Below are 25,958 nucleotides of genomic sequence, written 5' to 3' on the forward strand. Positions count from 1 at the left end.
ATATATATGCCACACAAAGATCACTAACTGATAATTTAGTTGATAACTGAACTGTTTTCTAGTTTAGTTATCAAAGTGTGGTGTGAACAAAATGCTGAGTGTCACACTGGCATTACAAATAGGCCCAAAATTTTGAGCTTTTAATGAGATCAAGAAACATTTTATGAGATTTAACTCAATATGCCTTAACACATCCATGAGGTAGTTAAGTAAACAGTACTACACATTTTAATACATAGCAAACAGAAGCATGGGTAATTGACATACTCATGCTTTAAGCAATAAGAATTAGAAGAAACCACAGAAGCTTGGGGCCTTCTCTCTAGCTCTACCCCAAAGAAAATGAACTTTAACTTTTTTTTTTTTTAAAGCATCATATCGCTTAAAATTTTCTTCTTCTTTTTTTTTTACACTTGCTTATTAGTATAGTATCTCTTTCTAAAGCTGGTACCCTTTTCAGTAATGTGGTAAAAACTGAGTATAACCCTTAATTCAAGCTAGGCCTCTGCTTCTACCTGAATTGGTACAAAATTAAGACACTATCTTGTAAGAACTAAAATTGTATTTGAAATTTTTATTTTAGGCTACAAAAACAAGCAAACAACAAGTAACTTGAAAATAGGTCTTGTCAAATGATGTAAATTCATCCTTTCCAGGGAAGCAGAAGGTAGATCCTACTACAAAGAAAAGATGCTTAGTTAATGGAGGTTAAATTTAAAAGTATAGTTAAAGTCAGGCTAGCTTCTGAAAATCCTGTTTTATTCATCTCACTGTGGTACCAGTAACTATACTGAGTCAGGTTACTTTACAGTTAACTATTTCACCTATAACACAATAATCCATTAACAATCTAATACAGTTACTGGGTGTGGTCATACTGGAAATTCTTAAATTCTTAACCATATAGTTGTCTTGCCCATTTTTTTTTTCTTTCACACTGAGTCTTGCTCAGCCACCCAGGCTGGAGTGCAGTGGCACGATCTCAGCTCACTGCAACCACCATCTCCTGGGTTCAAGCGATTCTCCCGTCTCAGCCTCCTGAGTAGCTGGGATTACAGGCACCCGCCATCATGCCCAGCTAATTTTTGTATTTTAGTAGAGATGGGGTTTCACCGTGTTAGTCAGGCTGGTCTTGAACTCCTGACCTCAGGTGATCTGCCTGCCTTAGCCTCTCAAAGTGCTAGGAATACAGGCGTGAGCCACTGCACATGCCAGTTTTTTTTTTTTTTTTTTTAAATGATGAATTGTCTTAGTATAAGTCCCTGCATTTCTGTAACAAAGTAAGGAAAGGCACAGCTAATCCAAGCAGACTTAACCCTATTCAACAGACAGCTGAAAAAATACTTTGCTTCCTCAAGGAAAAAATTTTGGAAAAAAAAAAAAAAGTGTTTCCTTTAACAGTTGTTAATTTTCATAGCTGTACTCCAAGAGCTACATAAAAAGATTCCAGAAGAACCAAATTATTAGCAATGAATGAACATGTGTGACAGAATTTGTGCATTCAACATATCTGGCAGAAAAACTAGTGAAAATGCTAGCTAGAACAAATTGGTCTTTAAAATATCAGTTTCCTATCCTTTAAAACAAAAATTACCTAGTCTACCAAGAAAATACAAAAACATAAGGCAGTAAGTAAGAGTTGTGTTTAGGCTATTACAGTGCAGGTTATCCTCAAGGCCACATATATCCTGCTTCCCTGCTGCTTGCATTCTGCTGCGTTTTGATCCTTCTTCGGGTCATAGTCTGGATCATTTCCCTCATCTCCTTCATCTACCCCTTCCTCATCAGCTTCTTCACCTTCTTCACCTTCTTCACCATACTCATCATCATCATCTTCAGTAACTCCTCCAGTAAAGTATAACACTGATCTTGGGATTATATGCTTACATAAAAAGTGACCAGTTTTGAAGTCTGCAGCAAGGATAGCTTCAGCAGCATCATCCAGATCTCCACTCTCAGGAACTTCAGGAGGGGCAAGAAAATTAAAGAAAGAGTCATTGGAAACTGTTTTGGTCACAGTACGAATTGTCCCATGTACCTTGTGTTTCTGCTTCTTAATGTTTTCAAAGTGACATTCTTTCCTTTTTTCCAATCTATCTGGCCCCCTGTACAACCCATAATTTCTGGTCCATCAAAAGAAAAGGGATCAGAATTATCTGGTTCTGGTTCTAACCTCATCCTACATGTCTTTGTCAGCACTTCATGTGTAAAATATTCACTGGGTTCAAAGTGAAATTCTAAGACAAAACTCTTTGGCTGGCCAGCATCTGAGAACTTCACTTTGGTATCTTTGAAATGCTTCAGAATAGGTTCATCATGTTCCTGAAGCATATAACTGAGTAAGTCAACATTCTTAAAAACAGGTAACCAAAATTCAGGAATTCCTTTGGGGGTCTTCTTTTTCTTCATCCTTTTTCTCATCTTCAGTCTTGGCCTTTTCTTTCAACTCCTCTGAAATCTCATCTTCTTCATCTGGTTTCCATTCACATTCTTCCTCCGTAGGTTCATAAATTGCATTAATAATCATAAATTGCTTATCAAATAGAGGCTGATACAGAACAGCATACTTTCTTTCAAGATTGTGAAGTTCCTCATATAATTTGGCTTCTATCTGTGCACTTATGCAGGTTTTTGAGAGTATTCACTCCTCTTTTAACTACCCTAGCTAGGCAGGTTGTCAATGTCTGCCATGTTGTAAGAACTCAAATATCAGAGGCTAGTATGGGGAGCCAGGCGGGTGGAGCTGTGCAGGCAGTGACTCAGGGTAGCAGTGGTGGTGGGAGGAGCAAGAGGCAGCGCTGCGAGCAGATGGCGCTAAAAAAGGAGACCCCATCTCTGAAAATGAAAACAAACCCTTCATTTCACCAACCTGAGATAATTCCTAAAATTTGGCATTGAACTAGGCATTTTTCTATGCATCTATAACACATAGATGCCTGTACTACATATCTTTAAAAATCAGATGCTATACCTATCTTGGAATCATTTCTTAAATCATGCAACAAATAACTTTCTACCTCATACATTATCAGTCTGAAGATTTGCATAGTATTTTACTTTTTAGATATACCCTCATTTGTTGGGCCAGTCTCCTACTACTGGATAGTTTTTCTGTTACATACACATATAAGCTGTGATGGACCACCTGCATCTATCTTTGGGGCTTGTGTCCAAGTAAACACTGAGGATAAATTTGTAGAAGTAAGTTTATTAGATTAAAGAATATAACATCCTTAGAATCTTTCATTACATATTGCATATTGTTAGCATATTGTACTGTTTTACTACTAGCAAGAACAACCATTTCTCTAAAAACATCTTTTTATTCTGAAATAATTACAGACTCACAGGAAGTTGCAGGGTGATGTACAGGGAGGTCCCATGCACCCTCCACTGTGTACCCTTTCCCCAACTTCCCCCACCGTTGGACATCTTGCATAACTACAGTACAATAACAAAGTGAGAAAATGGACATGGGTACAATCCACAGAGCTTGTTCAGATTTATACGTTAACTCATTTGTGTGTTTGTGTGTGTGTGTGTGCGTGTGTGTGTAGTTCTATATACTTTAGTATAACCGAGATGGTCTTCATATGGTCAACTCCGTAAAGAGAGTATTTATCAGACTAATTGTTGAATGGTTATATATATGGCATATTGAAAAATGTAAAGATGACCACAAATGGGCCTTTAAAGAGTTTAGTGGGTAAAGTAGGTCAAGATAATACTGAGCTTGATTAGGCTGCACAAGTATAACTTTTATTTAAATACAACTTATTGTTATATATAATTCATATTCAGAAAAGTACACATAGCGTATATGCACACTTTATAAATAGTTAATGAACCAATTATCTGTGTCTACCTAATGAAGTGTTTCAGACATTGAAGAGAGACCATTGACATTTATTTCAGGGTTTGGGAGAGCTCCACATTTAAGAAGGCATTTGAATTGGGCTCTGAATAGAATTTGAGAAGCCAGTAATGAGAGGGTATTTCAGGCTTGGGAACAGCAAAGAATAATGCAAGAATAATGTTTTTGGAGAACAGCATGTATAGTGATGGGACATAATAGGAGATAAGACAGGAAGGGTGTCTAGGAACAAGACTGTAGATACAGAGTCTTTTCTGTCTTGCTCTGTCGCCTACTCTGGAGTGCAGTGGCGCGATCTCGGCTCACTGCAACCTCCACCTCCCAAGTTCAAGTGATTCTCCTGCCTCACCCTCCCCAGTAGCTGGGATTACAGGTGTGTGCCACCACGCCCGGCTAATTTTTTATTTTTATTTATTTTTAAATTTTTATTAGAGATGGGGTTTCACCGTGTTAGCCAGGATGGTCTCGATCTCATGAACTCGTGATCCACTTGCCTTGGCCTCCCAAAATGCTGGGATTACAGACGTGAGTCACCGCACCCAGCCGTCCCCCCTTTTTTTTTTGAGAGTCTCACTCTATTGCCCAAGCTGGAGTGTAGTGGCATGATCTCGGCTCACTGCAAACTCCGCCTCCTGGGTTCAAGCGATTGTTTTATCTCAGCCTCCTGAGTAGCTGGGATTACAGGCGCGCACTACTATGCCCGGCTAATTTTTTGTATTTTTAATAGAGATGCAGTTTCACCATGCTGGCCAGGCTGGCCTCGAACTCCTGACCTTGTGATCCGCCTGCCTCGGCCTCCCAAAGTGCTGGGATGACAGGCATGAGCCACTGCGCCCAGCCGAAATTCTTATCTATTAAGCAATTACTCCTCATTCTCCTCTCCTCCAGCCCTGGTAACCTCTAATTTAATTAATTAATTAATTTATTTTGAGACAGAGTCTCACTTTATTGCCGAGGCTGGAATGCAGTGGCACAGTCTGGGCCAGTCTCTGCCTCCCAGGCTCAAGCAATCATCCTGCCTCAGCCTCCTGAGTAGCTGGGACTACAGGTGCCCACCATCACAACTGGCTAATTTTTGTATTTTTTTGTATTTTTAGTAGAGACTGGGTTTCACCATGTTGGCCAGGCTAGTCTTGAACTCCTGACCTCAGGTGATCTGCCCGCCTCGGCCTCCCAAAGTGTTGGGATGACAGGTGTGAGCCAAATTTACTTTCTGTGTCTGAATTTGCCTATTGTAGATACTTCATATAAATTGAATCATTCAGTATTTGCCCTTTTGTGCTTGGCTTACTTCTGTTAGCATAATATTAGACTAGTACCTTTTACCTGAGCTACTATAAAAAGGTACTCAATAGTGGTTGTAAAAATAGAGAGGAAGGGATGATTTGGGGAGGCATTATAAACGTATTTGTAGAATTCAACTGGACTTGAATTTGAAAAAGATAATACCAGGGTTTCTAGTTATTAAACAAGATAGGAAACATAAGGTGCTCAGTAACTATATCAAGAGATTTTTATTTGTCTAAGGCCGGGTGTGGTGGCTCATGCCTGTAATCCCAACACTTTGGGAGGCTGAGACGGGCAGATCATGAGGTCGAGAGATCGAGACCATCCTGGCCATTGTGGTGAAACCCCGTCTCTACTAAAAATACAAAAATTAGCTGGGCATGGTGGTGCATGCCTGTAGTCCCAGCTACTTGGGAGGCTGAGGCAGAAGAATCACTTGAACCCGGGAGGCAGAGGTTGCAGTGAGCCAAGAGCCCACCACTGCATTCCAGCCTGGGCAACAGAGCGAGACTCCGTCTCAAACAAAAACAAAAACAACAACAAAAAGAGATTTAATTTGTCTAAAGCAAGACTAGGGCTGGGCATGGGTGGCTCACGCCTGTCATCCCAGCACTTTGGGAGGTCAAGGTGGGTGGATCACTTGAGGTCAGGAGTTTGAGACAAACCTGGCTAACAAGCTATGTTTATTTATTTACATATTGTCTGTGGCTGCTTATGTGCTTAATGGTAGAGTTGAGTAGTTGCAGCAGAGACTGTATGACCTGAAAAGCCTAAAATACTATGTGACCCTTTATGGAAAAAGTTTGCCAACCTCTTCTTCAGATTGTGAATCAATGGAAATAAATATAAGGCACTGTTTCCTATTCTCAAGGAGCTTATATTCTAGTTGAGGAAAACTAGGGCAGAGAAAAGGTGCTTAGCAATTCTTAGTTAACTGTTGTTTTATGTCAGAACATGTATTATATTTACAAATATATATATATACACACACATACCTATCATTTAATGATTCCTTTTCCCATTTAAAAAAATTAGAGAAACTAGTTTATAATGAGTTGAATTAGAACACATGGTAATGGGAATGAATGAAATTGTTTATCTGAGGCTTTCTCAGAAAATAAGATGAACTTAAAGCTCTAGAAAGACTTCTAACTTGTATCTTCTTTCCCCTTTCACAATGCCAGAAACCATATACTTCATTGCCTTTCAGATGCGGTGGTGCTAGAATTTGTTATATTTTCCATGAGACTTTTGGGCGAACCTTAGAATCTGTCGATCCACTTGGTGGCCTTAATACTATTGACATTTTGACTGCCATTAGAAATGCTACTGTGAGTATGCTTAGCTTTTTAGACTGTAAAAAAATGAGGTTAAAGTTTTTCTTACCCATATACTATGTCTTTTTAAACTTAATTATACAGTTTATTTTGCTCTCATATTTGAAATTAAAAAGCATTTTGCATGAAAAATACAAAAAATGTGACTTAACCTTTGGGAAGAACTGAAATTACATATATAATAAGAGTTCTAAGTTTTATTTTCTCAGGGTCCTCGTCCTGCTTTATTTGTGCCTGAGGTTTCATTTGAGTTACTGGTGAAGCGGCAAATCAAACGTCTAGAAGAGCCCAGCCTCCGCTGTGTGGAACTGGTTCATGAGGAAATGCAAAGGATCATTCAGCACTGTAGCAATTACAGTACACAGGTAACGGAGAGAAATGTAACAGGTTTCACGTAAACTAGAAAAGAACATGAAGTGGTGGTTTCTTTCACTGGGTGGAAGGAAATGTGTAAGATGGGATACAAGGTAAAATCTGTAGTTCCCTTACCTGAAAGTGGTTTGAAATAGGATTCTTAAATGTAGGCTCCAAATCTAATTCAGTATTTCTGTGATCATTAAATAAAAGAAAATGACTGTTGGCCTGGCATGGTGGCTTATACATATAGTCTCAGCTATTTGGGAGGCTAAGGTGGGAGGATGACTTAGTGAGACTATGTCTTAAAACGAAAAAAAACAAACTTACTTTTTCTTTCATCTACCATTTATAGGAATTGTTACGATTTCCTAAACTTCATGATGCCATAGTTGAAGTGGTGACTTGTCTTCTTCGTAAAAGGTTGCCTGTTACAAATGAAATGGTGAGCATAGATCATTGTAATTACTATTAGTAAAAGTTTAAATTTTTGCTTGACTGCTTTTTAATAAACATTATATGGTTACTTTAGAGTTTAGGCATAATGTTTTCCAGTGTATTGGGAGGAAAAAGAAGTTGAGTTTCAGTCAACTTTAAATTTATTAAAAGTTTAATTTATTAAAGTTAAATTTATTAAAGTTTATTAAAATTAAGAAATTAATTTATTAAAGTTAAATTTATTAAAATTTAAAGGAAAATTTTTAATAATTCTGGTATAAAGTGTATTTTTTCTTCATATTTTAATCGTTAGCCTGCAGACATGGGTTTTCTTGAAAATAGATTTATGATTGAGGGGTATGAATAGCTTTGCTGTATTATTTAGTACCACTGATCTTAACAGAAAATTAGTTCCATCCTTAGCCTCAGTAAACTGAGCCTTTATGGCACACTCTTACTTTGAGGTACATCGGAGTAATCTGGCCACTTCTGCAGTTTGCTTGTTATGACCTAATAACTATAATATCATAGTTGCTTGCTACTATTCTGTGGGTTGCTGCTATCCACACAAATAAAAATGCTGAAATTGGCAGAAATATGGGATAAGCATTTAAAATTGCCCTTATGCCTCTAATTGTTGGCTGGGTTTTTGTTTTTTGTTTTTCTTTCTGATCACTAAAAGTGCATTTGGGTCCTTGGTTCAGGATGGTGAGCCCCGTGGAGGTTACTAAGAGTACAAAACCATCCTTGGAATGTAAGTGCTGCTGCTTGGCTGTTTCTTTAGTGAGGACACCCCTCAGATTCTGATGTCTAAGACTGAATATAGCACAGAATCATTGGACCTTCATTTTAATAGACCCTTTTTACCCAGTTCTGGACTGATAAGTGCCATTCTGATACCTGAGATTTGTTAGGACAGCACATAATAAAGGGCTTAAGTTTATTCTCTCTGTAACACTTAGTGGTGTGGTGGCTCATGCCTGTAATCCCAGCACTTTGGGAGGTCGAGGTGGGTGGATCACCTGAGGTCAGGAGTTGAGACCAGCCTGGCCAACATGGAGAAACCCCGTCTCTACTAAAAATACAAAATTAGCCGGGCATGGTGGCGCATGCCTGTAATCCCAGCTCCCCGGGAGGCTGAGGCAAGAGAATCATTTGAACCCAGGAGGTGGAGGTTGCAGTGAGCCGAGATTGTGCCACTGCACTCCAGCCTGGGCAATAAGAGCGAAACTCCATCTCAAAAAACAAACAAACAAAAAAAGACTTAGCAATTCTGTAGAGGGCTGGATACATTAATTTTAACTTTTCTTTTTTATTTTCCTCTAAGGATTTTGAACTACATATAATATTTTAACTAGGTGCTTTATAGTTAAGGCTAACCAGTCACTACCTCAGGTCTTTAGATGTATCCTTTACCCAAATAAAGTTAACATTTTTAACTTATGCCTGGTTATGAACTTATTTTCTTATTGTTGAAAATGAACTTAAAAAGTGACATGGAATAGTGGATGATCTGAAGTTTTAATAGCAAAGTTGCATAAAGCATTGGAATTTAGATTTGCATCAAATAGATGACTATTTTTCCCTAACAGTAAAATACTTGTAGTTACTTTAATGTTATTGTTCCCTCTTAGAAATGCAGTTTTAGATGCTGAAATGTAAATAATTTTAAAGCTAGAGTAAATTATTGTTTGACATAAGATTTATCAGTTGGAATATAATTATCAAGTAATTTAGGCATAAGTTTCCTGTACTTTTTCGGTATTGTCTGTTTTGTAAGTTTTATATATAAATTTCTCAAAGTAAAATATGGTTGATGTATTTTTGTATATAGCCTAACTTACTTTTTTTCTAGGTCCATAACTTAGTGGCAATTGAACTGGCTTATATCAACACAAAACATCCAGACTTTGCTGATGCTTGTGGCCTAATGAACAATAATATAGAGGTAAATATAATTCTTACACTTTTTCACAGATAGAAAAATCTGTTGTAACTCAGTTATATCAAACTTATTTAGCACGGAGTAATGATAAAATAGACATGTGCCACATTAGTGCCTGCTGCATGCCAGGAAATATGCTGAGGGGATTACATTGTTTTCTTAATTCTCAAAACCACCTGGAGGCATTATTACTTTCTGCTTATGAGACTGAAATTCAGAAAGAATCTGAGAATTCATTGATTTGGTGTGACTGGCTCTATTTTGGTAACTTATAGTTTATACAGGGGAAGTGTGTACAACAAAGTGTTTAAAATTGTTTTCATTTGGCTCTGAAAGCTGTGAAGGAAACACTCAAGAATTGACCAACTTAGCATAAATTTGGAAAAGCAGAGTGCTTTTTTCACCAGTACTGGGGTGGCTGCATTTCATGGATCTTTTCTTTCCTTTTGATGTTAATGTTAACAAATTGAATAAGATCTCAGATGGAGCCAAGGCTGGTGGACAGAGCAATCTACCCAGAAGCCATTTTTTTCCTCTGCCACTTTTCTCCAAAAATAGTACATTTTTCTGTTACTCCCTAATTCAGTAAGACCTCAGAGCCCCCTTCTATATCAAATTTCCTCTTCTGCATATGCATGGTGAGAAAATTGTAAATATGCAGTTCAGAAGCTGGAAGGGATCCTGTGTTATTGACTTCAATTCCGGTTAAAACAGATGGGGTGGCCAGGCATGGTGGCTCACACCTGTAATCCCAGCACTTTGGGAGGCCAAGGCAGGTGGATCACCTGACTTCAGGAGTTCGAGACCAGCCTGGCCAACATGGTAAAACCCCGTCTCTACTAAAAAATACAAAAAATTAGCCAGGGTTGGTGGCAGGTGCCTGTAATCTGAGCTACTAGGGAGGCTGAGGCAGGAGAATCACTTGATCCCGGGAGGTGGAAGTTGCAGTGAGCTGAGATCGTGCCATTGCACTCCAGCCTGGGCAACAAGAGCAAAACTCTGTCTCCAAAAAAAAAAAACTGGGGAGCTTGAGGTTTACAGATAGCATTTATTCCTTTGGTGCTTATTTTGCAGGGCACTATTATAGGAAACAAGCACCTTCTTAACACAGGTATAGGGAACTCATTTTTGGTTACATAGCTGGGGGTGATTCCTGTTACCAGAAAAAATTCCAAAATGCATACCTGAGTAGGCTCTTCAAAACACGCTAGATAACAGTTATGTTAAAAATTAGCATGTAGACACTTAAAAGGATTTAGTTCTTTTTGCACTGAAACTAACATCATGAAAAACTTGTGTTTGTGGTAGTTTTGTTATACTGACAATCATATCACATGACAAGGTCATATGTGATATGATTTCAGATTAGTATTTTTCTACAAATGAATAGGTTTGTGGTTATAATGACTGTGCCAGAGAACTTTATGTGGATATTTTCATTTAATCTTTACCATAACCCTGAGGGCAGATCATGTCATTAACAGATTAGGACACTAGAGCTTCAAAAGAGTTGGTAAGCTGTCCAGTTAGCAACGCAGGTACACCAGGTCTGCTGGGGTCTGGGAGCAGCTCAGATCATAACTGGTTAGTAACAGTCTAGGGTGAGAATTCGAGATACCGTGCCTTTTGCTTTGTATCCCTGTTCAAAACGTACATTTTATCATGCTAATTTTTTATTTTGAAGATTGTTAATATCTATACTTTTACTGTTATTTTTTATTACTGAATACCCTCTCATGAAAAAATAAAATTGGGCCAAGTTTCTGGCAAAAAAAAAATTTCTTACACATGGAACATCATTGTGGGCTGGGTGCGGTGGCTCACGCCTGTAATCCCAGCACTTTGGTAGGCTGAGGCAGGCTGATCACCTGAGGTCAGGAGTTCAAGACTAGCCTGGCTAACATGGCGAAACTGTCTCTACTAAAAATACAAAAATTATCCAGGGGTGGTGGTGTGCCTGTAATCCCAGCTACTAGGGAGGCTGAGGCAGGGAGAACCGATTGAACCCGGGAGGCGGAGGTTGCAGGGAGACAAGATCATGCCATTGCACTCCAGCCTGGGCAACACAGCGAGACTCCATCTCAACAAAAAACAAAAACAAAAGCATTGTGAAGCTTTGTTAACTTACAATTTTTTGCAAGTTGAACTGTGTTCATGAAATACTTTCTACTTAGGAGCAATTTTGACTTTAACCTAAATAGTTTCTACTGTATTTGTTGCTGCCTGTGAGAGATCCACCATTAACATCTACATATTTCTGGATCTTCATCATCTTTTTTTTTAAAGACAGTCTCACTCTGTCGCCCAGGCTAGAGTGCAGTGGCATGAACTCTGCTCACTGCAACCTCTGCCTCCTGGGTTCCAGCATTTCTCCTGCTGCAGCTGGGATTACAGGTGTGCACCACCATGCCCGGCTAATTTTTATATTTTTAGTAGAGACAGGGTTTCACTATTTTGGCCAGGCTGCTCTTGAACTGACCTCAAGTGATCTGCCCACCTTGGCCTCCCAAAGTGCTGGGATTACAAGCATGAGGCACTGTGCCTGGCCAATATTTTCCTAATCTTTTACCTATCTATCTTGGTGCTTGGATATAGCAGATGCTCGGGACATTCTAATTTGAATTTAACAGTCTCTTTAGCTTTGTACAAGTTACTTTGATAATATTAGCAAATTAGAACAGTGGGCAATTGATCAGTCTGTTAAATTAGCCGGGTTACAGAAAGGACTTTCAGTTGTCAACACTATTTCCTGGAGATAGGATAAAGAAATGGAACATTTTTATGGGATAACGTCAACCACAGATACTTCTTCAAGATACGGTTTTATGAGGGGAGTTGTCTGAATTTAACACAAAGGTGTTCAGGTTAGAGTGGCTTTTAAAGTCTTTGTGGAGTTTTCTGTGATCTCTGGACTTCAAAATTCCACATGGTATGTTGAAGGCTTATGTTCCACATTTATGTGAGGACAGGAAAGGGGGAGAAGATGTCACTCTCTTGCCCCTCATTTGAGAATCTCCAGTACAGAAAGCCATTGTTACTGACACCTTCAGGTGTGTGGGCAGAAAAAAAAAAGATTGAGAAGCTTTGGGTTAAATGATATATTTATTTTAAAATATGATAATTATGGCATGAGTCCCAACAGTGAGAGGATGTATCTCTAAGTTACTCCACACTTTTCAATTAACATGAACATTTTTTAGTAGGCATATATCTCAACACTTGGATAATCACTTTTGTTCTGCCCGATTGTGTTTCTTAGGAACAAAGGAGAAACAGGCTAGCCAGAGAATTACCTTCAGCTGTATCACGAGACAAGGTAAAAAAAAAAACGTTTTAAATGCATATTCCCAATACCTAAAGATAGATTGATGAGCTCAGAATATTATTCAGTTCTAGGAGTTTCTTCTTTTCCTCCCTTTAACACTCCATTGGAACTGAGTAAAGACATACAAGTTTAAAATGGGTTTTGAGTGATTTAAAGATAATAGTATTTTGAATTCACTGACATAAATGCTTAAAAGTAGGTTTAAGGGTTTATTTAAGCGTTTAAGCATCAAGCTTTTTAAAAAAATTCAGTCAGTGACTTTATCAACTTTGTAAATAGCTGAAATGACTAAAGATTTTATTATAATAAGAGGGTTTCTTGGAAAACACAGTATACACAGAATACGGTTTTTAATTACTAGTAATACTTATAATAGTTGTAATACTAAAGTGTGCATAAAAATCTTTTACCTTGACTTCTTTGCCAGAAAAGAATCTTATCAAATACCAAAAATAAAAATGAAGCTTTTGGATTTGGATTTTTATTATGTATTCATCTGAAGGAAACTTTTAACAAAGGTGACAATGGTGAAGGAAATAAGGCAGAATAAACAATTTTATCTCCCATGATTATTTTCATTTTTCATGTTATTTTACGATTTTGTTACAGAAGGGAAAAATTCACATTTATAGAGTGTTCCTGAATGCATTTTTGCATCCTTGATTTTTTTCCCCCCCCTGCATTTTTTGCCTTTAGTCTTCTAAAGTTCCAAGTGCTTTGGCACCTGCCTCCCAGGAGCCCTCCCCCGCTGCTTCTGCTGAGGCTGATGGCAAGGTCTGTTCTGATTCTTAATCTAAGCCTGCATGCCTAGTTCTTTGGTACAACATAATCTTCTGGAAACAATACACTGAATAGAAGAATATTAATATGGGATACTGTGCTAAGGTCAGATCACTTTAGTCTAATATATATTTTAAAATTATATAACAATGCAATGCATAGTTTATATTGTTGACATGCTTTTGCTTGCAATATAGAAGATGCACACAGAAAAAGAAGTAATTTAAAGAGGAAATTATCCTGCACTTTTTGAATTTCAACCCATTGGTATTTAAATTTTGCTTGTTAAATTGCATGTTTTAACATATCTTTCAACAGTTAATTCAGGACAGCAGAAGAGAAACTAAAAATGTGAGTCTCTGGCTTCAGAATGGAAATGTTGGTACCTTTGGTTCTCACTGAAACACTGTCTGTGACACCATTAAATAACCTGTTTGTGTAGTGGTATCTATCTCTTGTCTGTGTTATGTTCTTAATGTTCCTTTTATCTAACCTGTGGAAGATGGCGTTAAACGTTTTAATTAGTAACAATAATAGGCTTTCTCACTGTTTTCTGTGACCTTCAAGAATAGTTTTAAATTTTGATAGGAAATTTAACATATTTTGATAGGAAACTCAGAGATTTCCTAGATTTCAGAGACAGAATTGTATTTTTGGACATTTCCTTTCCTCTTTAAAGATCTTGAGATCTGTTCAGTACTAATAGATAATCCTCTAATCTAATGCTTCTTTCTTATGCTTCCAGTTAGTTTGCACTTGTTACCCTATATATAGCTTCACATATGCTTCAGAAGCTTAAGCAAATTAAAAACAAACAGGGGGACTGTGAGAGTTTGAGACTGTTTTCAATTCTTGACAACCATTTTAGAGGAAAATTAAATAATGTATAAATTATTCAGACTCATTGCTATTTCAAGATTTTCTGCCATTTAGCTCCTTTCCTTAATTATCCAGATTTAAAGCTCTGAACTTGAGATAAAGGTTTATAAATGTCTTATCTTCTCTCAGCCCCACTGTGCTCAGATATTAAGCAAACCATCTAAATCACTGCACAAGTTTTATTTCATTCATGACATCACACTGAATGTGCTCACTCTCCTTAAGATTTCATTTGGTATGTCATTCATGTATAAAAACCTAATTACTCATTTTTAAGTTAATGTGTAATATAAATATACTATGTATATTTATAGTTCACCTTAACTGACATATTAAAGACAGATTTTAGCAAGTATTTTGATTCAGAATGCTACCCCAAACTACCATTTTTCTTACTGCCATAATCCTCTATTAAATTTATATAATCCATTTTTAGATTGTAAGCTCTTAAAGAATAACTAAAAAAAAAAACCCTCTTAAATGTTGATGAATTATGTTTTTCCATTATAAAGTCATTTTTTACTTTTAGAAGTCAAGATTAATAAATTTTCTAGAAAATAAGGTGTAAAAGCACTTGTGATTAATGTGATAGCACTAGATTTCTTTCCACAAATCCTTAAGAGTACAGAGGTTGAGGGGATTTCTGTTGTGTTTATCACATTCCACATTTGAAACAACTCATAGTGACTGTCAGCCTACGAATAGCAAATGTAGTCTTGCTTTTTGTTAAAGAGTTCTTACTTATACCTTGTGGCATTTTGTTGACTATAGGAATGTAAATTGATTTGAAATACATAAACTCTTAACTTCAGAGGCATAAGTTCATGGGACTTTTAGAGTTTAACAGTGTTTATGATTACTTAAACTGAATGGCAGTTCTTTGTGCTTTTAACGAGTAGTTTTGATTTTAAGGGCAACATATACTTTTTCTACAATTTAGTGTTTGAAGGGTGGGAGAAGAGGAATGATTTTGAAAAGTTAGCGAGCGAATGATAAAGAAAAAAGGAATTAAATAGAACATAAATTGGTTGATGCCTTGCAAACAACTTACAGCAGAACCTCTTATTTAGCTAGGTCAGGGTTTCAGTTATACATGCTACCTACTGTCTCCTTCTGACCTCATTACCTGTGTGAATAAACTTCAGATGGGTACTGGATGTATATTGACTACTGTGAAATAAAATGAACTTTGTTTTAGTTAAGGTCAGATATGATGTGGTTGGTATAGGTTTTGGAACATGTTTTTTCAGGTTGCATCTGGAGGTGGTGGGGTTGGAGATGGTGTTCAAGAACCAACAACAGGCAATTGGAGAGGAATGCTGAAAACTTCAAAAGCTGAAGAGTTATTAGCAGAAGAAAAATCAAAACCCATTCCAATTATGCCAGCCAGTCCACAAAAAGGTCATGCTGTGAATCTGCTGGATGTGGTAAGCCATGACAATTTGGTTTAGGTCTAATAAGATGACCAAGTTAGTAGGAAAATGATTAGACAGAAAGAACTAAAGTCTCAAAAACTTATATAACTTTCAAATGTTAAATGCTGCCATTTCAAAGTGTCACAAAAGTAATATTTCCCCCCCCCATCCCTATTTAGCCAGTTCCTGTTGCACGGAAACTATCTGCTCGGGAACAGCGAGATTGTGAGGTTATTGAACGACTCATTAAATCATATTTTCTCATTGTCAGAAAGAATATTCAAGACAGGTTAGTATTACTTACTATAAATCACAGGCTCTACTACTGCTGGATGATTCTATGATCTGTTTTGAAAAATACATGTATTTTTTAAATTTTAGGTTTTTATTCTAAATCATCGAGTGGATTCTCTGATAGTCCTTTGGTAACTTGTAGCAAGACTCAGTTTGTTAACATAGAATGACTAGGACCTCATGTATCAGCTAGAAAAAGCTATTAAAATGAATCTTTTGTTCTATATGGCTGCCACATTTTGAGTCATTTAAGAAAATGTTTTTTTTTTTCCTAAATTGTAATTCAGTAGTTTCATTAATTATTTTGGCTAGTAACACCGACTTGCCTTTTTAATTTAACTTGGTTTTCCAAAGTATCAAAACAAATGTCTTTTACTAAGAAATATGTATACGGTTTCTCGTTCAGAATGTTTTTGCATGTGTCTGCTCCCCTACTGCATCTTCTCCTTCATGTTGCCTGGTATATCATTTTCATGCAGTAATAGGGAAAATACACATTTAGTTGTATGAAGTGATCTATTAGAAAATATTCTGTATCCAGTTTTTGGTAATCTGTCAGCAGCTGAGATGAATTTTACTGCACAGAGTAATAAATATACTTCATATTGAAATAAATGATTTTGTCTGTAGAACCATTTATCTTTTTTGCTTGTAGACTTTTTAAACCTGTAGCTTGTAGTAGAAATAATAGTTCCTAGTGTTTTACACTGTGGGCTTGAAAACATTCCATTTGTCTCCTTCATTGCCCCCATCCCCTGCAGAGGGTGTTTTTGTTTTGAGATGGAGTCTTGCTTTGTCGCCCAGGCTGGGGTGCAGTGGCGCAGTCTTGGCCCACTTCAACCTCTGCCTTCGGGGTTCAAGCGATTCTCCTGCCTTAGCCTCCTGAGTAGCTGAGATAACAGGTGTGCAGCACCATGCCGGGCTAATTTTTGTATTTTTAGTAGAGACGGGTTTCACCATATTAGCCAGGCTGGTCTCGAACTCCTGACGTCAGGTGATTCACCTGTCTCGGCCTCTCAGAGTGCTGGGATTACAGGTGTGAGCCATTGCACCTGGCTCACTTAATGTTTTCAAGCCTCATCTGTATTGAAGTATGAATCAGTATAGTCATGCGCCACATAACATTTTAGTCAACACACAACATATTTGAATGTGTTCCCATTAGATTATAATACCATATTTTTGCTGTACATTTTCTGTTTAGATACACGAATTCTTCCCATTGTATTACAGTTCCCTATTCAGTACAGTAACATGCTGTACATGTTTGTAGCCTAGGAGCAATAGGCTATCCCATATAGCTTAGGCATATCATAGGCTGTACCATCTACATTTGTGTAAGGACTCTCTGTGGTGATCATGTAATGAAATCATCTAATAATGCATTTCTCAGAGCATATCCTTGTCATTAAGTGATGTATCTTTTTATCTGTGAATAATACTAGATTATAGAGATATACTGTGTTATCCATTCATCAGCTGATGTTTGTGTTTTTCTCACTTATTGGCTATTATGAATAAATGCCTATTGAAGAGTTTTGAAATAAGGATGATGGAAAGAAGGTAAAGTAGCTCAGCCTCTCGAGTAGCTGGGATCACAGGCATGTGCCACCGTGCTAAGCTAATTTTTGTAGTTTTAATGCCGACGGGGTTTCACCATGTTGGCCATGCTGGTGTCAAACTCCTGGCCTCAAGCAATCCACCCGCCTCAGCCTCCTGAAGTGCTGGGATTACAGGCATGAGCCACTGGGCCCGGCCGAGAACTGCTTTTCTTAATGTTTAATTATAATTAAGCAAAAATATAAAGGGCGATTATGCCATTAATGAAATATCCAAAGTAGTACAGTGTTCTTACTTAACTTTATTTCATGAGGTTATTTTCTAAGCCCAGATTATTAAAAGTAGAATTTTGGCTAAAATTCCATAATTTGGTTTTGTTTGCAGTGTGCCAAAGGCAGTAATGCATTTTTTGGTTAATCATGTGAAGGACACTCTTCAGAGTGAGCTAGTAGGCCAGCTTTATAAATCATCCTTATTGGATGATCTTCTGACTGAATCTGAGGACATGGCACAGCGCAGGAAAGAAGCAGCTGATATGCTAAAGGTACTGTGAACCTTTGGAATTTTTATACTTGGGTAGTAGATAGAAACATAGAAATAGTGTTAAATGCAGTTTGATTATTGGATGTATATAGTCTTTATATTCTAGCTAGGCTTGTTTCCTATTGGTACTTGATAAAAATCTTTTTTTTTTTTTTTTGAGACGGAGTCTTGCTCTGTAGCCCAGGCTAGAGTGCAGTGGTGCCATCTCCCAGCTCATTGCAAGCTCCGCCTCCTGGGTTCATGCCATTCTCCTGCCTCAGCCTCCCGAGTAGCTGGGACCATAGGCGCCCGCCACTACGCCCGGCTGCTTTTTGGTATTTTTAGTAGAGACCGTGTTAGCTAGGATGGTCTCGATATCCTGACTTCATGGTCTGCCCACCTCAGCCTCCCAGAGTACTGGGATTAAGTGCTGGGATTACAGGCATGAGCCACCGCACCCGGCCGGTATTGATTAGATTCAAATTCCAGAGAAGATATTGGTTAGTTATAAACCTACCACATATACATTGGAAAAATCACCCCGCATAATTCAGATTTATTTCATAACTTTGTAATAGCATTTAAAATTTTTATTTCTTTTAATGCAGGCATTACAAGGAGCCAGTCAAATTATTGCTGAAATCCGAGAGACTCATCTTTGGTGAAGAGAACTATGTAATACTGAGACTTTGTTGACTCAAAACTTGCTAGTTACTGCCTACCTGAGTAGAATCTTATTTATGAACTCCTGTGTATTGCAGTGGTATGAATCTGCTCATGTGAAGACTGGCTACAAACTGAAAAGTGTATTCCATATTGCAGAACGAATCACACATTTAATCCAAATAATAAATGGCTGTTTCTAAAGTTTCCCAGTATATGTAAAATACATCACGTCTGTCTTGTGACAGTTTCATCTGAACTTAAAAAGAACTGTTAATGTTCTAGCTGTGCAAAGCAGTTTGCCTGTGGATAAGATGACCTGTGTAATAATCTTTGTTAGTAGTCTCAAAGCTGCTGCCATAGTCCTCCAGGAAGAAAGCACCAAGAGAACATTTCATATGACTATAATGCATGTACTATATAAGCTGATCTGGCTTTGAAAGATGTGAGTTGGCAAGTTCCTCACATAGTCATTGTATTCCACCTGTCCTGCAATTTAGTTTTTCTGAGCTTCTCTGCAGCCTTTCATGTGTTTTTAAGAAAGCTGAATGCACAAGAGGATCTGTGACACTGACATGGATGTGGTGTGCATACTGTGTAGTTACATAGCCCTTCCAATTCTGGGTCCATTTGCGCTAGCAAATTAAAATATGCTTTGATTCATACTTAAACCTGAAAGCTGGAATGTGTACATTAATTCCTACATTAAAAACAGCCATCTACCCTTGATTATCTAGAAAGACTTGGTAATGATGGCCAGTTCCTTTTAGGTTTTAGAAAATCAAATGATGACCTAAATTTCCCTTAATTTGCAAATACAGTAGTAATTAAGGTACATCTCTCTAAAGTGGAGCACTTCAACCAGGCTCTAAGATTCACTTTGAGGTGGAACTTAAAACCAATGTGCCGTATGTATGCACTGGTAATAGCTACTTTTGCTTCATACCAACAAAATGTATTAGAATAGTATGAAAGTACTGGAGGAGCTGAAGAAACACCCAAGGCCAGGCGTGGTGGCTCACGCCTGTAATCCCAGCACTTTGGGAGGCCGAGGCAGGCAGATCACCTGAGGTCAGGAGTTGGAGACCAGCTTGACCAACACGGAGAAACCCCGTCTCTACTAAAAATACAAAATTGGCCCGGCGTGGTGGTGCATGCCTGTAATCCCAGCTACTCGGGAGGGTGAGGCAAGAGAATCACTTGAACCCGGGAGGTGGAGGTTGTGGTGAGCTAAGATCGTGCCATTGCACTCCAGCCTGGGCAACAAGAGCGAAACTCCATCTCAAAAAAGAAAAAAGAAAAACACCCAGATACACATACTCCTTCAGATTTAAGCTGCATTTATGGGGTAGTGATGAGGTTTAGAACATATACATATTTTGTTAAAATTCCCCAGATGATTCTTGGTATGAACCACAACATTATAAATTTTAAGATATACTTAGAAATCCTTAAGACATCTAGCCCCATTTCTAATAGACAATACATTTATATTGCAGATAATTTTTTTTTTTTTCAGTTTATGACCCGATATTTATGAAGGACTACTGGCAGGGAAAATATGAATATGTTAACTTTAGCTTATGGCATCAATTTACTAAGGAACAACAGGCTCACCAACTGATCTCACACATAAAAAACCCCACATCATCAGTCTGATCCGATATGGTACTACTTTGAATCTCTTATTAGTACCACCTTGAGAGAGGATAAATGCTCCCAAAACGTTACCACACTTAAAAATCACTGCCATCATTAAGCATCAGTTTCAAAATTATAGCCATCCATGATTTACTTTTTCCAGATGACTACCATTATTCTAGTCTTTTGAATTTGTAAGGAAAAAAAAACAAAAACAAAAACTTTTGATGCACTTTTCTCAAGCACATCAGATTTCAAATTGAAAATTAAAGACATGCTATGGTAATGCACTTGCTAGTACTACACACTTTGTACAACAAAAATCGGAGGCAAGAAACTTAATGGAAAGAGAAAAACCTTCCTTTGTTGGCCCTTAAGCTGAATCAAGATCTGAAATGTAGAGATGATCTCTGACATTTGTAACATACCTGTACTTGCTGTGTAAATAAAATTGCTGGTATGAAATAACATTAAAGTTTGTCAAAAAATCTTAACTTTTCTCCCAGAGAAAGGGAGAGAGAGAAAAGAAAGAGCTTTTTAATACCTAAATCTATTTCGGAACATAACTGTATAGAATACCAAACATTTTATGACTTTTTTCCTACCAGATTCTGACAGTTCACCAAGGTATTATAACATCTCCATTTTTGCATATGAAGACAGTGACTTGCTCCAAGTAATCCAGGTAGTACATGGCTAGAATTTGAACACTAAAGCCATGCTCTGCTGCCTGTAAGGTTTTCAAAAGAAATCTGATTAATCATTTCGTATGTGATTCACTTGATCCTCAAGGCAACAGGGAGGCCATTGCCTTGATTTTTCAGATATGGAAATAGTTCTGGAGAATTAATTTGCCTCATGTTTGCAGAGCTAGCTCAGTCTTGATTCCAAATCCTTTAAGTTTGACCTGAAAACTTTCCTTACCTGGATACTTTTTGATATTCTCATATGATTGCATATTTGGTATAATTGCCTTTATTTTGGGGGTATAACTTTTTAATTTACCTCAAGTTGGAATCTGTTTGGGGGGAAAAGTTGAAACTTAAAACCAATTTAAATTTCTAAATTTAAAAAAACATTGCTACCATAGGAATCCACTGACAAAACAAGGCTTAATGTGAATAGAATTACACTGGAACACAGGCAAGGAACTAGAAAACTGAATTAGAAACTTTCTGAAAAGTCACATACTGATTTTTGTACTATTCTTTGTAAAGAAACTACTTCTTACTGTAATTTCTCAAAGCAACCATGGCCTCATCTAACTTTTCTCCTTTTTAAGGAGAACTACATTTGCTCCCTGAACTACAAAAAAATCAAATTTCGAATCAAAGTTTTTAATACTAGTTTTTCCATTTCTAATGTGGACACTAGAGGCCCTGTTGATTTTATAAACAACTATATAACATTAGTGAGATCGGTGCTCCATATCTGATACAAAAGCAGCTACAATTTCTTTATTTTTTTGAGACAGAGTGTCACTCACTACTCATGCTATCTCCCAGGCTGGAGTGCAGTGGTGTGATCTCAGCTCACTGCAACTTCCATCTACTGGGTTTGAGTGATTCTCGCAGCTCAGGCTCTTGAGGAGCTGGAGTTACAGGTCTGCCACCATGCCTGGCTAATTTTTATATTTTCAGTAGAGACACGGTTTCACCCTGTTGGCCAGGCTGGTCTCAAACTCCTGGCCTCAAGCAATTTGCCCAGCTTGACCTCTCAAAGTGCTGGGATTATAGGTGTGAGCCACCGCACCCTGCCTCACAATTCCTTACACTACCTCTTTTTCATTGTTCCTCGTCACTACAAAAAGGAGAGCAGGAAGGGTAAGATACGAAAGCCAGCATTTCTTTCTCTTCTGAAGTATAAAGAGATTAACCCTGAAAGTCATGGTTTTTTATGGTAATCAAGGTTTGTACATCAGAAAATAAAACATCCCATTATTAAACAAATATTTATTAACCGGCCCATAAAAATAATGAAGTTACTCACACTGAGTCCTAGTCCATTCTATTTTTCTGATTTGCATAAGCAAAGGTCTAAGTTCTGGAGCCAACCCTTCAGAGGTCTTGAGAATGAAGGATGGTTAAGTTTATTTGGACAACATGAAGGACTCTTCATCATAACTGAAGCCATTTTATAATGTAGAAATTTCTTTTTCCTATTTTAAGTAAGGAAAGTCCATTCTTGAGAATATGTTGTCCAACAACTAAAACACTCTCAGGATTTGTTACTTGTCGGTGATTTATGCTGACTCCGCCTTCTGTTATCATTCGATATCTAAAAAACAGAAACGTTTAGTAAGTAGAGAGATCCAATCACTGTTGATCTGTCCCCCAAAGACTGTTCACTTAGATTTCAGAGGCTCTCCAATTGAGAACATGTGGCCCTGGACTGTTACCTTCGTGTTTGCTCTATTATTAATAGATTCTGCCTCCCTTTAATGCTCTTTGTTTTTTGTTTCTTTTTGAGACACAGTCTTGCTCTGTAGCCCAGGCTGGTGTGATCTCAGCTCACTGCAACCTCCGCCTCCTGCGTTCTAAGTGATTCTTCTGCCTCAGCCTCCAGAGTAGCTGGGATTACAGGTGCATGCCACCACACCTGGCTAATTTTTGTATTTTTAGTAGAGACGGGTTTCACCATGTTGGCCCGGCTGGTCTCAAACTCCCGACCTCAGGTGATCCACCTGCTTCGGCCTCCTAAAGTGCTGGGAATACAGGTGTGAACCACTGCGCCTGGCTGGAATTTATGCCTTGCATCTGAGATGCAAGGCATAAAGGTAAATTTCTTGTTTAGTGGAGAAAAAGAGCTGGCATATCTCACTGCTTTTGCTAACTATTCAGTTGGTAGTGGCTTTAAAAACGAAGTGAATAGGAATAATGGATAATTCCCCCCCACCACCTTGGGGAAAAAAAAATCACAGAAAAGAAACTTCTAAAAATAAAAGAGAACAATGTTGCTTTCAGTAAACTATCCATGAGACACAAGTCACAACTACAGTGTTAGCTACAGAAATCTTTAGGAAACTTGCTTATGAAGCTGGAAAGTCCTTGCAAATTATATTGAGACTATGCAAATAGCAAACTGTTAAAATGAAAACTTTTCTTAAAAATGAAATTGGTTGGTTTCAGAAATTGGAGATCCATAGCTAATCTAATACATCAGATTACTAACCAAAATTGATGGCATATATAAAGTTAAATAAATTTCACTGGAGTTATTTATCATCCAACTAATTCACTAAACATTTACAGAGCTCTATGTGCTAAATATAAATGGTACTGCAATCTAGCAGAGAGATAAAGATAAATAAATGAACAATGACAACACACTGTGATTAATGCTGACCTAGGAGAAGCTAGGCACGGTGCCTCACGCCTGTAATCTCAGCACTTTGACAGGCCGAGGCGGGCAGATCACAAGGTCAGATCAAGACCATCCTGCCTAACATGGTGAAACCCCGTCTCTACTAAAATATACAAAAAAAATGAGCCGGGTGTGGTGGCGGGTGCCTGTAATCCCAGCTACTTGGGAGGCTGAGGCAGAACTGCTTGAACCCGGGAGGCAGAGGCTGCAGTGAGCTGAGATCGTGCCACTGCACTCCGGCCTGGGCAACAGAGCGAGACTCTGTCTCAAGAAAAAAACCAAAAAAGACCTAGGAGAAGTTGTTCTAGGAGCACACTGGGTAGGTGAGGGCTGAACATTTCACTGAAAAAAGGGAGTGAAGCTACCTTGACAATCATGAGGAAACATGGGAGCAGCTAGAAAGTGGTGAGATCTGAGAAGTCAGGGCTACAGCATGGCTAGATCTTTGGAAGTCCTTAATAAAGATAAATGGTGGTTTTCTCTCATCTGAATGTGTTACCAAATTAAGAAACAACTACTGACATAGTTTTAAAAATATTTTTATACTTTTTTTTTTTTTGGGTAGAGATGGAGTCTCACTACATTCTTGCCCACACGGATCTTGAATTCCTGGCCCCAAGCAATCCTCCCATCCCCGTCTTCCAAAGTGCTGGGATTACAGGTGTGAGCCACCATACCTGGCCATGGACATGGTTTTATAAAACTCATCAGTAAAAGATTTTCTACTTAAGGCAGATTCCTTTTTGTTAGGAAGTATTATTTTACGTTGCCTGCTGGTTTCCAGATCATGTTCTATGTTTTATTTAAATGCACCAAACCTATTTAGCTTATATAATATAAAAAAATATAATCAGTATTACTTAGAGCCCTGGCTAAATCAGATGTGGTGTCATCTTTAGTAGTGGTAAAGCTTCCAGTATTAGTCAACACACCACAGTAACGCTGAGAAGAAAACAAAATCTGTTTCCATAGTGAGGAAAATTACTTGTCTCCGTGACGTACTCTAGGGAAGTATATGACACCAGCCTCAAATTCACTGTGTATTAAACCAGCAGATGAGGGAATCACTAAGGTGGAGGGGCAGGTGATGCATAGGGAGACAATGGGTGCTTTCTCCAGGCAGAATAATCTAGGACTCGTTAGGACAGAGGCAAACAATCCAAGACAACTGAAAGAGAACAGCAGCTATAACAAATGTCATTCATAATCATGGCCATGATATGGCTGATAACCATTTGACTTATGCGTGAACTCCTGTAAAAGAGGCACCCGGGGGTCTTCTGGCTACCCAACACTTTTCCTTCCATTTCACTGCTCATTTAAAAATGGATAAACATCAATTATATGCTGAATTATTTTTTGTGAAACACCTTATTCTTTAATACCTCATAACTGAGGAATTAAATTATTCTCCTCAATTCCTGAATAGAAAATGCAATTCTCAAGGGGATTATTATATAGTTTACAATTAACAGTCTTATGACGTTAGTAGGTCAGTGCAAAAGTACTTGTGGTTTTGGCCATTATCGCTCATTTCACTTTCAGAAATTCAGATAATACTATCAATAGGTAACCTTTCCCATCCCTGAATATAAAGAGGATACAGACTATGAGAGGGCCTGGGTGAATCTGTTACACAGGGCCTCTGTTTCTGCGTCCCTCTAAAATTGTGACCATATCCTTAAGCCATACACTGATGCCAGTGTATTTACTGAACAACATGTCCCTCAAATGCACTTTTCCAGTGTTGAAGGAAAGACTGGGTTAGATGTAGTAAGAGACAGTATATGAGTATTGTACTATTATAGAAAATGTAAGGTATTTTTAACAATAAGTACTCTCAGGCTATACTTTATTCTTGGACTAAACTAACTTTTCTAAGGAAGAGATGCCACTAAAGCACTGTCAGGAAAACACCCTCTCTGGAAACACATGCTGTGAACTGTAACATTTTATTTATTTATTTATTGTTTGAGACGGAGTCTCGCTCTGTCGCCCAGGCTGGAGTGCAGTGGTAGGATCTCTGCTCACTGCAAGCTCCGCCTCCCGAGTTGATGCCATTCTCCTGCCTCAGCCTCCCAAGTAGCTGGGACTGCAGGCACCCGCCACCACGCCTGGCTAATTTTTTGTATTTTTTTTTGAGACAGAGTCTTGCTCTGTCACCCAGGCTGGAGTGCAGTGGTAGGATCTCTGCTCACTGCAACCTTCGCCTCCCGAGTTCATGCCATTCTCCTGCCTCAGCCTCCCGAGTAGCTGGGACTACAGGCACCTGCCACCACGC

General features: G+C 38.1%; 2 protein-coding genes across 8 annotated transcripts in view; one reads left to right on the plus strand and one right to left on the minus strand.

Moving 5' to 3' along the window:
* DNM1L (dynamin 1-like) overlaps positions 1-20,784 on the plus strand; it is a 71,233-nt gene extending 50,449 nt beyond the window's left edge. For 2 of the 7 annotated variants that reach the window (XM_011955150.1, XM_011955152.1), the window contains 11 exons: positions 6,372-6,492; positions 6,708-6,863; positions 7,208-7,297; positions 9,146-9,238; positions 12,495-12,551; positions 13,257-13,334; positions 13,659-13,691; positions 15,470-15,646; positions 15,814-15,923; positions 17,873-18,032; positions 18,619-20,784. In XM_011955150.1, the coding sequence (XP_011810540.1) occupies positions 6,372-6,492; positions 6,708-6,863; positions 7,208-7,297; positions 9,146-9,238; positions 12,495-12,551; positions 13,257-13,334; positions 13,659-13,691; positions 15,470-15,646; positions 15,814-15,923; positions 17,873-18,032; positions 18,619-18,675 (1,132 nt within the window). In that variant the 3' untranslated portion in view covers positions 18,676-20,784. The remainder of the gene's footprint in view (positions 1-6,371; positions 6,493-6,707; positions 6,864-7,207; positions 7,298-9,145; positions 9,239-12,494; positions 12,552-13,256; positions 13,335-13,658; positions 13,692-15,469; positions 15,647-15,813; positions 15,924-17,872; positions 18,033-18,618) is intronic. The other 5 variants (XM_011955151.1, XM_011955153.1, XM_011955155.1 and 2 more) reach the window with 3 other exon arrangements.
* LOC105521114 (nucleosome assembly protein 1-like 1) lies at positions 1,230-22,592 on the minus strand. The gene is made up of 2 exons (XM_011955148.1): positions 22,304-22,592; positions 1,230-1,962 (listed from the first exon to the last, which is right to left on the minus strand). The coding sequence occupies exons 1-2, from the start codon at positions 22,338-22,340 to the stop codon at positions 1,646-1,648; spliced, it is 354 nt and encodes a 117-aa protein (XP_011810538.1). The 5' UTR covers positions 22,341-22,592; the 3' UTR covers positions 1,230-1,645.
* Positions 22,593-25,958: the final 3,366 nt, after the last annotated feature.

This window comes from Colobus angolensis, unplaced genomic scaffold (assembly GCF_000951035.1).
Source record: "Colobus angolensis palliatus isolate OR3802 unplaced genomic scaffold, Cang.pa_1.0 Scaffold397, whole genome shotgun sequence".
NCBI classification, from domain to species: Eukaryota; Metazoa; Chordata; class Mammalia; order Primates; family Cercopithecidae; genus Colobus; species Colobus angolensis.